This window comes from Sapajus apella, unplaced genomic scaffold, assembly GCF_009761245.1.
Source record: "Sapajus apella isolate SASKATOON/1434 unplaced genomic scaffold, GSC_monkey_1.0 scaffold116, whole genome shotgun sequence".
Lineage (NCBI taxonomy): Eukaryota > Metazoa > Chordata > Mammalia > Primates > Cebidae > Sapajus > Sapajus apella.
The window spans coordinates 1,705,026-1,721,361 of record NW_022437056.1 but is presented as its reverse complement, the minus strand read 5'-3'; the positions used below and the strand labels follow the sequence as shown (position 1 = coordinate 1,721,361).

Genomic DNA, 16,336 nt, shown 5'->3' with positions numbered 1-16,336 from the left:
TTTCATTTATATCCGAGGAAACCAGAGTAGCCATTGTCATTCCATTCCATTGTCAGAGTAGACATCAGACATCACTCAGAACTACCTACCATTGAATTTTCTTGATAATATTCTCAGAAGCAAATGCCCAGCTCACATCAAATAATTCTAGTGACAGCCCATTGCCCCAGAGACTGATTTCATGTCTGAACATTTTCACTTTGAAGGAGGCTTCCTATTGACTTATATCCAGTGATTGATGGTGGCTCTATTCCTCTAGGCCTAATAAAACAATTACTGACTCTGGTCTACACAGAGTACCTTCATGTATTTGCAAACAATCGTTGAGTCCACTGAGCCTTTTATTCACGGTAAAGAGAGCCTCCTTGCTCACGCATTTCCTTGCCAGCTGTTTATTCTTCACGGAGGTCTGCATGTTCATTTGACTTTTTTTTTCAGCTACAATGTATTTGAGAAGACCTACTCTTGGGTTTATGTTTGTTTATTACACTCACAAGTAATATCCATATTTCTGATAGGAGTACTGTCCTTACAAGTATAAGAACTAATCTGTCACAATACAAGTTTTTCTTAAGTAGACATATTTCAACATGAATATAATCATAGAATTGAAGGAAAGACAAAAAAAGAGATGTTACTGTGGGAAGGGAGGGCAGTGGCTTGGAATCCCCAGGGACAGTGAGAAAAGCAGGAGCATTCTGGGTGCTGTGGACACACTTTTAATGAAATGAAAAAAAAAAAAGGAAACAAGAAATTCATTTTTAGAAACATGAGAGGAAAAAGAACATGAAAATAAGGCTTTCCCTTTGATGTTTGACAAAACCTATTTTTAGTAGTGAGGAGCTTCCCACTTTCAATGAGGCAAGATTTCCAAGTTGTTCTTGCTATCTTTATTAATGCACTTAGTTTACTACCATACAAGGAAACGCTGGGTCTGAAATTCTATTATTCAGCTACTGAAAAGCTAAAAGTTTGCTCCATTACTTCTTTACGATTGAGTAAATCTTGTTAGAGGACAAACTTAAAATAGTTTTGTCACCATAATAGTTTTAACAGAGACTTCAAGAATAGAAACTGATGTATGAGCAGAGGGAGGTGTTGCTGCTGCTTTTCCACTGAAGGTGAAGGTGCGCTGAAACCTCCATGTGGAATTCGACTCAGACCTCATTGTTATATAAGGGTTTCTCTGACAAGCATGGAAGTTCAAGACAAGATCCAATTATCTTAAATCACTACAAATGGATCTTTAAATATCATAGTTCAAGAAGTTCACACTATGCTTTGGAAAAGGCTTAATGAAAAGTTCATAACAAATTGTAAAAAACTAAATCCTACATGATTCATTGACATTTGGTAAACATATTAGCATATTACTAAATGCTTATGCTATGACACTGTAATAGTTTAGCAATCCCGGAAACTAATAAACCATGGAGGCTCTGTCAATAACAATAATGTGCTGGTCATGATGGACTCTTGATTTGAACTTCCCAATATCTGGTAGAGCCACCAATATAAAACAGTGAGTCTGGCTGTGTCTGTCTGAACATTTGAAATAGAGCCTAGGTTGTCCTATCATATCATGGAGTAAAGACAACATAATTAAAAGGTCTGGGGATTTGCGGATGCCAAGGTGGGAGGATCGCTTGAGTCCAGTAGTTCCAGACCAGCCTGGACAACATAGTGAGACCCCCATCTCTACAAAAGTTAAATTAAAAACAAATAGCTGAGTATGGTGGTACCCATGTCCCAAACTACTTGGGAGGCTGAGGCAGAAGGATCACTTGAACTCAGGAGGTCAGGGCTGCTGCTAGAAGCTACAGACACACCACTGCACAGTAACCTGAGCAGCAGAGCAAGACTCTGTCTCCATAAGCAACAACAACAAAAGGGCTGGTTTCAGTGGTACATGCATAATTTTATTTTCCTCACTTAAATTATCTTAATGGTTTTTCTACCTTTGATTCAATAGACTCAGTAGGTCCTGATTTATTATTTTACCTTTAGCTAACCCTGTTTGCCCCTGCTTCTTGTGCAGGTGATGACTTCTGCTTGAATTTAATGTAGAAGCCTGTGCAGTAGGAGCTATTACCAACTCATAACAGGGACCAGAGACTTAGGAAATTGGCCAGTGCCACCTGGCTTGTACATGGCAGAACCAGGCCTGACTGTGGGTAGCCTGCAGCCAGAATCTGGGTTCTTCCTCGCTGTATTTTACTGTCTGATATGGTTTACTGTAAATGAGAGGGAACGTAATGTTTGCCACTGCAGGCAGCACCTAAGCACCTTATGTATCAATGCTCATCCAGCACTCTTACACTTGCTTTGAATAGCTTTTCTTACATTTTCAGCCTTACCTGTTTAAAACATATTCAAGCCTCTGATGACAGGTTGGCCTGGATATCCTTGTTATTTGCTCCCTCCCCCGAGATGCTATGATTTCCTGTGTTCAAGTGTTTATAGGCCTGAAGAGCAGATTTAAGTGGTATAGTTAGAATATGTAATGAGGGTGATCATTAATTTATTTCCAAAACTGTAGTAATTTCATAGGTGAAAATGGACATGATCAATAACTGTGCTGAGACAGCAAGCATAAACATGGGGCATAGGTTCAGCCTATCAATGCCCAATTAAGTTCTAGTTTATATGCACGTTTTAATTTTTGGAAAGTCTCTAAATGCCCTGGGTAGTCAGCATTCTTACGGAGCTCATGATCCCAACAAATTATGCAAGTATCTAAAACAACAAATAAACTGACCAATGCTATGCATTCAGAAGTCTTAGATTTTAATACGACACTACTTTGTCCCAGCTGATTGGCTTTGGTAAAGAAAATTGGCATTCCTTATTTCCTGATGGGCTCATGAGGCTTCTAGTAATTACTACTATGTAATTCTTGGGATCGATATGGACATAAAGGTAAAGATATAGACAATTTATTTGATGGACATGCCTGTGCATGAATATTTTGTATACTGTGTAGTTTTTCAAGAATGATTCACCTATACCTGTCAGAATGAAAATAAAAATAACATCAATGGGCCAAGCTGTGGTGGCTCACACCTGTAATCCCAGCACATTGAGGTTGAGGTGGGCGGATCACTTGAGATCAGGAATTTGAGATCAGACTGGCCAACATGGCAAAACCCCATCTCTACTAAAATTACAAAAATTAGCAGGGTGTGGTGGCAGGTGCCTGTAATTCCAGCTACCCTGGAGGTCCAGGCAGGAAAATCACTTAAACTTGGGAGGCAGATGTAGCACGGAGTCAGGACAGTGCCAGGGCACTGCAGCCTGAGTGACAGAGTAAGATTCCGTCTCAATGACAACAAAAATTAGTGGGTAACTGGAGGAATCTAGAATATTTTGGAATCCACTTTAAGCTTTTAGGTTTCTGTTTCAAGGACATAAAGATGGAAAATTAAGCTTCTTAGGTGAGTAGTCTATCTGGCCCTAAGAAAATATCCCTCATCCATATTCCTAGTGAAAATTAAGATTAAAAATAGTTTGTTTTTAAAGCACAGGAATAATCTGCATACCTGAATTGACATTCACTTTTTTTCTTTTTTTTCCCCTTCTAGTTATCTCATGTGGAAGCCTTTCCTTTCCCCCAAACGGCAACAAGATTGGAACAATGACAGTTTACGGGGCCACAGCTATATTTACGTGTAACACCGGCTACACACTCGTGGGATCTCATGTCAGAGAGTGCTTGGCAAATGGGCTCTGGAGTGGCACTGAAACTCGATGTCTGGGTAAATTAATCTATGTTCTGTGATTTAGTTAATTCAAATGAACCTTAGATTACAGCTGTGTGACACATACGACTTCTTACTGTAATGTCTTAAATTTTTTCTTTGAGTATCTAAAGAGATTTGTTTTTAATCCAAGCAATAAATGAAAGTCATATATTGCCCTAAGTGCCATAAAGGCAACTTTACAAGAGTGCTGAGAATATAACCACACTCAAATGCCACCATGATTTTAGGACATACAAAAATGAATTTCAAAAACATTGTGCATTTTAAGTTTTTAAAAATTAAGTCAGTGAATTGAAGTTATATTCATTCAAATTGATTTAAGTACAGTGAATTATGTAAAATGATATGTATTGGCCCCTGGGCAAGATTGCCAAATAGGAACAGCTCTGGTGTACAGCTCCTGGCAAGACTGATGCAGACAGTGGGTGATTTTCACATTTCCAACTGAGGTACCTGGTTCATCTCATTGGGACTTAATGGACAGTGGGTGTAGCACAAGGAGGGTGAGCCCTAAAGCAGTATGGGACATTACCTTACCTGGGAAGTGCAAGGGGCTAAGGAACTCCCTCCCCTAGCCAAGGGAAGCCATTAGGTACTGTTTCCTGCACTCAGGCTCAGATACTGCACTTTTCTCATTGTCTTCACAACATGCAGACCAGGAGATTCCCTCTGGTATCTACACAACCACCAGGGCCCTGGGTTTCCAGCACAAAACTGGGTGGCCATTTGAGTAGAAACCAAGCTAGCTGCAGCAGTTTTTTTTGTTTTGTTTTTTTCATACCTCAGTGGTGTCTAGATGCCAGCAAGACAGAACTGTTCACTCCCCTGTAGAGGGGGCTGAAGTGAGGGAGCACAGTGGTCTGGCTCTGCAGATCCCACCCCATGGAGACGAGCAAGCTAAGATACACTGGCTTAACATTCCGGCAGTCTGCACAGCAGTCTGAGCTTCACCTGGGACATTCAAGCTTAGTGAAGGGAAGGGAGTTTGCCATTGCTGAAGCTCCAGTAGGCAGTTTCAACTCCAAAGTGTAAGCAAAGCTGCTGGGAAATCTGAGGTGGGTGGAGCCCAACACAGCTTAGCAGCTGCAGGCACTATCTCACTAGATGTCCTTGCTGTGCAGGGCATCTCTGAAAAAAGGTACCAGCCAGTCAGGGACTTATAAATAAAACCCCCACCTTCCTGAGACAGAATACCCGGGAAAGGGGCAGTTGTAGGTACAGCTTCAGCATACCTAAACGTCCCTGCCTGGCAGCTCAGAAGAGACCAATAGATTTCCAACACAATGCTTGAACTCTGATAAGGGACAGACTGCCTCCTCAAGTGGCTCCCTGACCCCTGTGTATCCCAACTGGGAGACACCTCCCAGTAGGGGCCAATGGACACCTCATACAGGAGAGCTCTTGCTGGCATCTGGCAGGTACCCCTCTGGGACAAAGCTACCAGAGGAAGGAAAAGGTAGCAATCTTTGCTGTTCTGTAGCCTCCACTGACGATTCCCAGGCAAACAGGATCTGGAGTGGACCCCCGGCAAACTCCAGTATAGCTGTAGCAGAGGGGCCTGACTGTTAGAAGGAAATCTAACAAACAAAAAGTAGTTTCAACATCAACAAAAAGGACTTCCATTCAGAGACGCCATCCAAAGGTAATCCACCTCAAAGACCAAAGGGAGATAAATCCATGAAGACGGGAAGAAATCAGCAGAAAAACAATTGAAAACTCCAAAAACAAGAACGTCTCTAAGGGATTATAGCTCCTTGTCAGCAAGGGAACAAAACTGGATGGAGAAGGAGTTTGACAAATTGACAGAAGCAGGATTCAGAAGGTGGGTAATAATAAACCTCTCCAAGCTTTTAAAAAAAAAAAAAAAAAAAAAAGCACATTCTAACCCAATACAAGGAAAATAAGAATCTTGAAATATGGTTAGACAAAATGCTAACTAGAATAACCAGCTTAGAGAAGAACATAGACAACATGATACAGCTGAAAAACACAGCATGAGAACTTCATAAAGCATGTACAAGTTTCGATCGCTGAGTTGATCAAGTGGAAGAAATGATAACAGAGACTGAAGATCAACACAATGAAATAGTGAGAGGAAAAGATTAGAGACAAAAGAGTGAAAAGAAATGAGCAAAGCCTCCAAGAAATAAGGGATTACGTAAAAAGACCAAATCTACATTTGATTGGTATACCTGAAAGTGATGGGGAGAATAAAACCAAATTGGAAAACACTGTTCAGGACATTATCCAGGAGAATTTTCCCAGCATAGCAAGGTAGGCAAATATGAAAATTCAGGGAATACAGAGAACACCACAAAGATACTCCTCGAGAAGATGACCACCAAGACACATAACCATCAGGTTTGCCAGGGTTGAAATGAAGGAAAAAATGCTAAGGGCAGCCAGAGAGAAATGTCAGGTTACACATAGGGAAGCCCATCAGACTCACATCAGATCTCTTGGCAGAAACCCTCCAAGCAAGAAGAGAGTGGGGGCCAATATTTAACATTCTTAAAGAAAATAATTTTCAACCCAGAATTTCAAATCCAGCTAAACTGAGCTTCATAAGCAAAGAAGACAAAATTCTTTACAGACGAGCAACTGCTGAGAGATTTTGTCACCACCAGGACTGCCTTATAAGAGCTCCTGAAGGAAGCACTAAACATGGAACAACCAGTTCAAGACACTGCAAAACCATACCAAATTGATGCTATGAAGAAACTGTATCAACTAATGGGCAAATCAACTAGCTAGCATCATAATGGTAGCATCGAATTCACACATAATAATATTAACCTTAAATGTAAATGGGTTAAATTCCCCAGTTAAAAGACACAGGCTGGCAAATTGGATAAAGAGTCAGATCCATTGGTGTGCTGTATTTAGGAGACTCATCACACCTATAAAGATACACATAGGTTCAAAATAAAGGGAAGGAGGAAGATTCACCAAGCAAATGGAAAGAAAAAGCAAGCAGGGGTTGTTATCCTAGACTCTGATAAAACAGACTTTAAACCATCAAAGATCAAAAGAGACAAGAACATTACATACTGGTAAAGGGATTAATACAACAAGAAGAGCTACCCATCACCCAAGGCAGGAGCACCCAGATTCATAAAGCACGTTCTTAGAGACCTACAAAGAGACTTAGACTCCCACACAATAATTATGGGAGACTCCAACACCCCACTGTCAAATTAGATCAACAAAACAGAAAATTAACAAGGATACACTGGACTCGAACACAGCACTGGACCAAGCAGACCTAAGTGACATCTACAGAAACCTCCACAGCAAATCAACAAAATATACATACTTCTCAGCACCACATCATATCTATTCTAAAATTAACCATGTAATTGGAAATAAAACACTCATTAGCAAATGCAAAAGAATGGAAATCATAAAAAAAGTCTAAGACCACAGTGCAATCAAATTAGAACTCAAGATTATGAAACTCACTCAAAACTGCACAACTATATGGAAACTGAACAACATGCTCCTGAATGACTACTGGATAAACAACGTAATGAAGGTAGAAATAAAGATGTTCTTTGAAACCAATGAGAATGAAGACACAGCATACTAGAATCTCTGGACAGATTTAAAGCAGTGTGTGGAGAGAAATATATAGCACTAAATGCCCACAAGAGAATGCTGGAAAGATCTAAAAATGACACCCTAACATCACAATTAAAAGAACTAGAGAAGTAAGAACAAACAAATTCAAAAGCCAGCAGAAGACAGGAAATAACTAAGATCAGAGCAGGACTGAAGGAGATAAACACACAAAAAACCCTTCAAAACATTAATGAATCCAGGAACTGGTTTTTTGAAAAGATCAACAAAATAGACCACTAGGCAGACTAATTAATAAGAGAAGAATCAAATAGATGCAATAAAAATGATAAATATGATATCACCACCAATTCTATAGAAATACAAATTACCATCAGAATAGTATAAATACCTCTATGCAAATAAAACAGAAAATCTAAAATAAATGGATAAGTTCCTGGACACTTACACTTTCCGAAGACTAAACAAGGAAGATGCCAAATGCCTGAATAGACTGATAACAAGGTCTGAAATGAAGGCAGCAATTATTAGCCTACCAACCAAAAAAAAGTCCAGGACCAGACGGGTTCACAGCCAAATTCTAACAAACGTACAAAGAGGAGATGGTATCATTCCTTCTGAAACTATTCCAAACAATAGAAAAAGAAGGAATCCTCCCTAACTCATTTTATGAGGTCAACGTTATCCTGATACCAAAAGCTGGCAAAGACACAACTAAAAAAGAAAACGTCATGCCAATATCCATGATGAACATTGATGTGAAAATTCTTGACAAAATGCTGGCAAACCAAATCCAACAGTGCATCAAAAAGCTTATCCATCACAATCAAGTAGGCTTATCTCTGGGACCCAAGACTGGTTCAACATATGCAAATCAATAAATGTAATCCATCACATAAACAGGACCAAAGACAAAAACCACATGATTATCTCAATAGATGCAGAGAAGGCCCTCAGCAAAATTCAACAGCGCTTTATGCTAAAAATTCTCAATAAACTAGGTATTGATGAAATGTATCTCAAAATAATAAGAGCTATTTAGGACGAGCCTATAGCCAATAACATAGTGAATGGGCAAAAACTAGAAGCACTCCCTTTGAAAACTGGCACAAGACAAGGATGCCCTCTCTCATCACTTCTATTCAACAAAGTATTAGAAGTTGTGGCCAGGGCAATCAGGCAAAATAAAGAAATGAAGTGTATTCGAATAGGTAAAGAGGAAGTCAAATTGTCTCTATTTGCAGATGACATGATTGTATATTTAGAATACCACATCAACTCAGCTCAAAATCTCCTTAAGCTGATAAGCAACTTCAGCAATGTCTCAGAATACAAAAATCAACGTGCAAAAATCACAAGCATTTCTATACACCAATAACAGACAAACAGGGAGCCAAATCGTGGGGGGAACTCCCATTCATACTGCTATGAAGAGAATAAAATACCTAGGACTACATGGTTAGGAAAAATCAATATTGTGAAAATGGCCATACTTCCCAAGGTAATCTATAGATTCAATGGTATCCCCATCAAGCTACCACTGACTTTCTTCACAGAATTGGGGATTAAAAAAAAAAAAAAAAAAAAAAAAAAAAAAAAAAAAAAAAAAAAAAACCACCTTAAATTTTATAGATAACCAAAGAAGAGCCTGCATAACCAAGACAATTCTAAGCAACAGCAACAACAAAAAAGAACTGGATACATCACATTACCTGACTTCAAACTATGCTACAAGACTACAGTAAACAAAACAGCATAGTGCAGGTACCAAAACAGATATGTAGACCAATAGAACAGAACAGAGGCCTCAGAAATGACACGACACACCTGCAACCATCTTATTTTTGACAAACCTGACAGAAACAACCAATTGGGAAAGGATTCCCTATTTAATAAAAGGTGTTGGGAAAACTGGCTAGCCATATGCAGAAAGCTGAAACTGGATCCTTTCCTTATATCTTATAGAAAAATTAACTCAAGATGGATTAAAGATTTAAACTTAAGACCTAAAACCATGTAAACTCTAGAAGAAAACCTAGGCAATACCATTTAGGACATAGGCGTGGGCAAAGACTTAATGCCTAAAACACCAAAAGCAATGGCAAAAAAAAAGCCAAAATAGACAAATGGGATCTAATTAAACTAAAAGAGCTTCTGCACAGCAAAAGAAACTATCATCAAAGTGAACAGGCAACCTACATAATGGAAGTAAATTATTTCAGTCTACCCATCTGACAAAGGGCTAATGTCCAAAATCTACAAAGAACTGAAACAAATTTACAGGAAGACAACAAACAACCCCAATAAAGATGGGCAAAGGATACGAACATAGACTTCACAGAAGAAGACATTTATGCAGCCAACAAACATATGAAAAAAGCTCATCATCACTGGTCATTAGAGAAATGCAAAGTAAAACCACATTGAGATACCTGCTCATGATCATTTAAAAGCCAGGTGACAACAGATGCTGGAGAGGATGTGGAGAAATACAAACTCTTCTGTATTTCCCACTGTTGGTGGGAGTGTAAATTGGTTAAACCATTGTGGAAGACAGTGTGGTGATTACTCAAGGATCTAGAAATAGAAATACCATTTGACCCAGCAATCCCATTACTGGGTATATAACCAAAGAATGATAAATGGTTCTATTACAAAGACACATGCACCCTTATGTTTATTGCAGCACTGTTCACAAAGGCAAAGACTTGGCAGCAACCCAAATGCCCATCAATGATAGACTGGATAAAGACAATGTGACACATATACACCATGGAATACTGTGCAACCATAAAAAAGGATAAGTTCATGTCCTTTGCAGGGAACATGAAGCTGAAACCATCATTCTCAGCAAACTAACACAAGAATAGAAAACCAAACATTGCGTGTTCTCACTCATAAGTGGCTGAACAATGAGAACACATGGACACAGGGAGGGGAACATCACACACTGGGGCCTGTGTCGGGGAATGGGGGTGAGGGGGTAGGGGAAGAAAAGCATTAGGATAAATACCTAATGTAGATGATGGGAGGATGGATGCAGGCAACCATCATGGCACGTGTATACCTATGTAACAAACCTGCATGTTCTGCACAATGTACCCCAGAACTTAAAATACAATAAAAAATTAATAATTAAAGAATGAAAATGGTATGTATTTACAATAATTTGGTCTTTTTTCAAAAAAGTTAAAAATTATGCATATTTTTTAAAAATTGAAAATGTTTCCATTGGAAAATGTTTTGCAAAAATGTATTAAAAATCTTGAATAAGCAGTTTCAAGAACAACAGTCTGCACGGGCAAGGATCACTTGGGGAACTCAGCCAGGCCCAGTAAACTTCAAATAGCAAAATCTGTTATTTGAAGATACAGGGTGAAAATAAGGTAGTAATCCTAGAGAAAAACCAATCACCAAAAGGATTTTTCCACACTTGTCTGTAAAACATTGTCTACTTACTTTAAATTACTGCAGGACTTACATGAATGCTGCTTGATTGCTCTCATTTTCATACTCTCTAGTATACTGTTGAATATATTCAGTGCATTATATATTATTGAACACAATATGTGTTCAATATTATATATACATTATATATATTGAACACAATAAATACATGAATGTGTGTATTGTGTATATGTGTATATCACTGAGTGTCCTCATTACAGTTTTCAGTAGATGATAAAATTTCCCTGGACTATATATGCTTCTTCATGTAGAGAGTCACAAGTCCGTCTGGGAGTTTCCATCCATTCCTAAATATTCTTCTGAAATTGCCTGACTATTGAACGGCACTCTCTCCTTTAGGCAGCTTTGGTGTGGATTAGGTCTTCTGTCTAGAACTTGGTTCTCTGAAAGGCACCAGGTTCCACTGGGAGGGAGCTGGATAGTCCAAGATACATCTGCCAATATGTATTACATCTCTGTTAATAATTGTAAAAATGAAAATTAATAGCAACTTATATTTGATTGCTGCTCTACCGCTTACAAACACCCCTAATCTTATTCTTTTGGTTATTACCAATACAGGATGAAGGAAAGGCTTTCATTGGCTCTTTTGGAGTTTAAGTGTCACATTCATTTTACATAACTGTTAAATCATGGGTCAGCTTGGGGCTTATTGATCCTCAATAAGCCTTTATCTATCTTGTTATTCTTCTGTCTGAATGTCAGAGCTTTGGAGTAAAAAGGATGAGATGCATGTTGAATAGTTGGCTGCCCAGAGATGCCCCAAAACATGCCTTAGTGCTATGCAATACATCTTAGAAGCTTTTGGAAGATGATTTGCTCAGAAATGAGTCCACATGCTCAGAAGAAGGAAGAAAACAGTGCCCAGGTTATAATGTATAAAACATTTATGTAATAGATATTGGATACAGCACATAAGAAATAATAGAATTGGAAAAGACAGAGTATTTAAAGGGAAGAAAATAGAAATGACACACAAATGTGTACATACTAATGAGTAAACCATGGGTAATTCATTTAGCACAAAAATTTTCAAAGTTAATAGACATAGTTTTGTAGTAACTGGAAGGGTTGAGATTCATAATATATGAAGCATGGTAATGAAGCATATCCCTTTACCAAAGATATCTTTTGCTGAGGGTTGGCAGCACCTGGAACTCGGCAAGAACATATGTCCGCAAGAAACAATAAAGTTGCATGTGAGACTCAGAGGAAAATAGGGATGAGTGAATAAAAAGATATAACAGAGATAATATTGCTTGAGAAGGTTATATGACTCTAAGATAAATGAAGGAAACAGAGGCTGCAATCCTAAATCTGCACAAATATTTAATACAGTAGCAATTGGATAATTCCAGAATTCAAGTATCAACTAGGTGCCCTATTTGGAGACAATTATTATAAATGATATTAATGACTTAAAATGCACATGGCATTTGTGAAATTTATCTGATTAGAACACACAGTAAGTGCTTATTCCTTCAACCTGCGGATAAGAAAGCTTAGAGAAGTGAAGAATTTGCCTAACATCATAAAACCAAGAATACTGTCATGCTAATTCTGACCAATAAGGAGGAGTGTATTGTGTTAATTAAAAGTGAAATGAGCTCTGGGACCTGAATTTGTCTGTCCTAAGATGGATATAAGGGGCACGTGCAGGGGTCTTTGTGCCTAAGTTCTACCTGGCTAATTGGGACCTTCATCCTGTACTGCCAGGATGCTGATGTACTCTTGCCTATCAGTCTTGCTTTTCCATCTCTTGTTATTTGAATTAACCCTTTCCCTGTTTCCATGGTTACAGCCCCTTTGAAAATCACTCTGGGTTTCCACCACACTAAATGTCCTTCAGTAACGGTCAGGCTCATCTGGACCATCCCAGGGTACATGAGACAATTGTAGTGCGGAACTGGCTTACACGAAATAGGTAGTTGGTAAGAACTTATCTTTAAAAATTCTTAAAACAGTCTATATAAACATGGCTTCAACTCTAAAAAAAAGATGACCCCTTGACAAAATAAAACAACCCCCAAAACTATGACTTTAAAAAGCAAATCACCCAATCACGAAAAAATGGGAAATTACCCAGATATAACCACACCAGGTTTTCTACAAGAAACTCAATTTTCAAGCAAAACAACTGTCCCAAGGCATGCTGAAGAGAACAAAATACATTTTTAAAGACAGCATCTTGAGGGACAAATCTGCCAAAAATTGGGAATGATGTAAAGTCTTTTTTTTTTTTTATGAAGAAACCTGTTTATTACTGATAACACTTCATTTGGCTAAAACCACAGGAAAATCCACACACAGATACATAAAGTGCAAAGTCTCACAGGCAGTATTTACAGGTATAATACACCCTGGCTTTTTATAGGGAAAAACAAGATGTTAACAGAAACTGTTAAAACAAGGGCACAATTTGAACTACTGTTACACACTTTGGTCAGAAAAATAATTCATTCTTAACTGCATATATCTGGCATATTCAATGAGGCATACAAAGAGTTTATTCTAGCCTAGAACAAGGCCTCACCATACACTGAAGCAGACTCTTGCTTGAGTGTCTCTTGTAAGACACACGATGAATCACAACAATGGACAAAAACATACCAAACAGGATCAAATTAGTTGCGACTCACTTGGAAGGTAGTGCTACTGGGCACAAAGTGGCCACTTAGAGCAGTGATATTAAGTCTACATAGACACCATTGCTTTACCTTCCTGGCCAACACCTTGCTTTGAGTGTAAAATACCAGGCATTATATACAATTTCCACAGAGAGATATGCTTTGCTCTCTCCAAAAAAAAACCTGAGTATTTAAAGGGGATGTCTGCTTAATAAACATCATATTATAAAGTTCAGTAATGGGACTTCATTCAAAAAGCTGAATTAGAAAATTCATTTTTTGATTGTTCCTTAAAATATTTGCTCCTTTAAAATTCCTTAATTCCTGTTATCAGCAATTAAACACTCTAACGGGTACTAGGTGGTGTGGATATGAAAAACAATAAACCACCATTCCTGCTCTCAAGGGGCTGAGCATCAGGTGGTCCTTCTTAGCCAAGGAATGCCAATAGTAACAGAACTGTTTCACATGAGTTTAGTTTGGCATTAATCCTTCTGAAGGTCAGATTCTAAGGGCAGGAAATAGTCTAGATATGTTCTATGTTTACATAGGTTGCACTACAGCCAGTGTGTATACCCCAGGGATATGCAGCCTTTGGGAGTGAAAGCCTGGGGGGAGAAAACTGAGCAGCCACGTGATGAACATGGTACTTCTTTGTGGTCACGTAAGTTTTAGTAAAGATTAAAGATATCATTTTTATATTAAAAGTTTTATTATAGAGAATGCAAAATTCACTTACATATTAAAGACAGAACATACTTCATGTCAGTGGTAGGCTGCTTCTGATTTTGCTCTCAGAACCCCTTCCCACTCCGTCATCCCCCTCTGTTTTTAGGGTTATGCTGGTGGAAATTTTGAGCAGCAAACTCTAGGTATGTCACTTTGTCCCTATTTGGTCACTCTACACATTCTTATAGGTTCTCTTTTCTAAGTACACAGTCTTGAATAAACAAAGAGGAACGATAGCTTAATGAATGTTCAGTATGGTGAGTACTTTAAGGTAACCAATAGTCAACACTTTGTTTCCAACTAGAATTAAAAGTCATGCTGTGCAAGGAGTCAGACAATGAGCAATTCTCATCTTACTATTTATGCTTCTATGGCTTAGGGTAAGATGCTCTGAGGGACAAACGTGAACAAGATTTCCTTGGCATCAATCCTTCTGAAGGTCTGAGTCGTTCGACTCAGACGTGGATAAAGATAATCCCGCTCTGAATGCCCAGGCTGCCCTCTCCCAAGCTCGGGAGCACCAGCTGGCCTCAGCCTCCGAGCTCCCCTTGGGCTCTCGACCTGCGCCCCAGCCCCCAGTACCTCCTCTGGAGCGCTGTGAGGGAGCTGAAGCAGGGCTCAAGGCAGCCCAGGGACCACCCCCTCCTGCTGTGCCTCCAAATGCAGATGTCATGGCCTGCACACAGACAGCCCTCTTGCAGAAGCCGACCTGGGCGCTAGCACCTCCCTGGAGACCAGCATCCAGCTGCGTGGCCTTATCCGGGCGTGTACAGAGGCCCTGTGTGGCTTGCAGCAGCTGCAGCACTGAGAGAAGCCCCTGAGAAAAACCCTCTAGAAAAACAAAAAACAAACAAACAAAATGACCCAAGAAGGCTGCCTAAATTATGCTTGAAAGAAAAACAAAATTCATTCTTGAAGCTGGTATGAAAATGGATGATTACTCAGTTCTGGTTTTGCTTATTCATTAAGAAGCATTAAAAACTTTTTCTAATTTTAATTTTTATGGATATATATCAGGTGTTTATATTTGTGAGGAACATGAAATTTTTGATACACACATACGGTGTGTTATAAGCACATCATCAAGAAGCTTTATTATGGAATACAGAGATTAGGACTTTTTTTTTTTTTCTCTCCCCTGAGACAAGGTCTCACTGTGTTACCCAGACCAGAGTGCAGTGGTGCAACCACAGCTTACTGCTACTTCGATCTCCTGGACTAAATTGGTCCTGCCTCCTCCCAAGTACCTCAGCTTCCCAAGTAGCTTGGATCACAGGTGCATACCATCATGCCCAGTGAACTATTTACAATTGTTTTGTAGAGACAGGGGTCTTCCTAAGTTGCCCAAGCTGGTCTCGAACTCCTGGGCTCAAGCAATCCTCCAGCCTCAGGCTCCCAAAGTGCTGGGACTATAGGCGGGACATCTGTAAAATCAGAAACTGACACCTCCAAAAGATAAGGAGCTTATAAAAAGAGAACTTCAGAGTTCTTAATGAAGTGGCGTCTCCTACCCAGGAGAATTTCATCTGAACCAGCTGAGGGGACTAAGAATCACAGTGCTCAGGTGCTGGCAGTGTTCTCGGTGAGCCACCATGGAAAGGAAGAACTCGAATGAAACTCATATCTAGAGTGATTGTTCACACAACAAGAAAATAAGCTATCAAAACCATGGATTGACTTGATGATATATAGAGCAGATACCCAAACATATTCCCCATAAATATATATTCCTTTGGAAATATATTTTCATGAACTAATATAGCTTCACAAGACCACATCTAGAGATGCATCCATTTTTTGTTTAGTATTGTTATGAGATGGGTATTCATAAGTACTGTTTGGAAAGGGCATTTATCTTTGATGAGGGCATAATGATTCTAGTTTAAAGAGTGAAAATAATATTGGATGATGGATTCAGGACCTCAAATTCTAATGACAGCCCAAACAAAATAATAGAAAGGATATGTTATTATTAAATTTAATTATTTAACACAATACAATAATGTAATTAAATATTAAATTATTAATAGAAATTAATGTAAAATTTTTCTCAGAGTAAAATTAAAATAATTTCAAATGTATATAATGAGAAGAAATTCTGAATTCATAGTATACAGGCAAAGAACTCAGAAGTTCTGGATAAAAGCAGGCTCATGTGTGACGAGTGCTCCA

At 38.8% G+C, this 16,336-nt stretch overlaps 1 protein-coding gene and 1 pseudogene across 3 annotated transcripts in view; both read left to right on the top strand.

Moving 5' to 3' along the window:
- Window positions 1–16,336, top strand: part of CSMD1 (CUB and Sushi multiple domains 1) — a 2,101,842-nt gene that overhangs the window by 2,027,207 nt on the left and 58,299 nt on the right. For all 3 annotated transcript variants that reach the window (XM_032260320.1, XM_032260321.1, XM_032260322.1), the window contains one exon: window positions 3,582–3,755. In XM_032260320.1, coding sequence (XP_032116211.1) covers window positions 3,582–3,755 — 174 coding nt within the window. The remainder of the gene's footprint in view (window positions 1–3,581; window positions 3,756–16,336) is intronic.
- On the top strand, window positions 13,390–15,016 carry LOC116538059 (annotated as a pseudogene).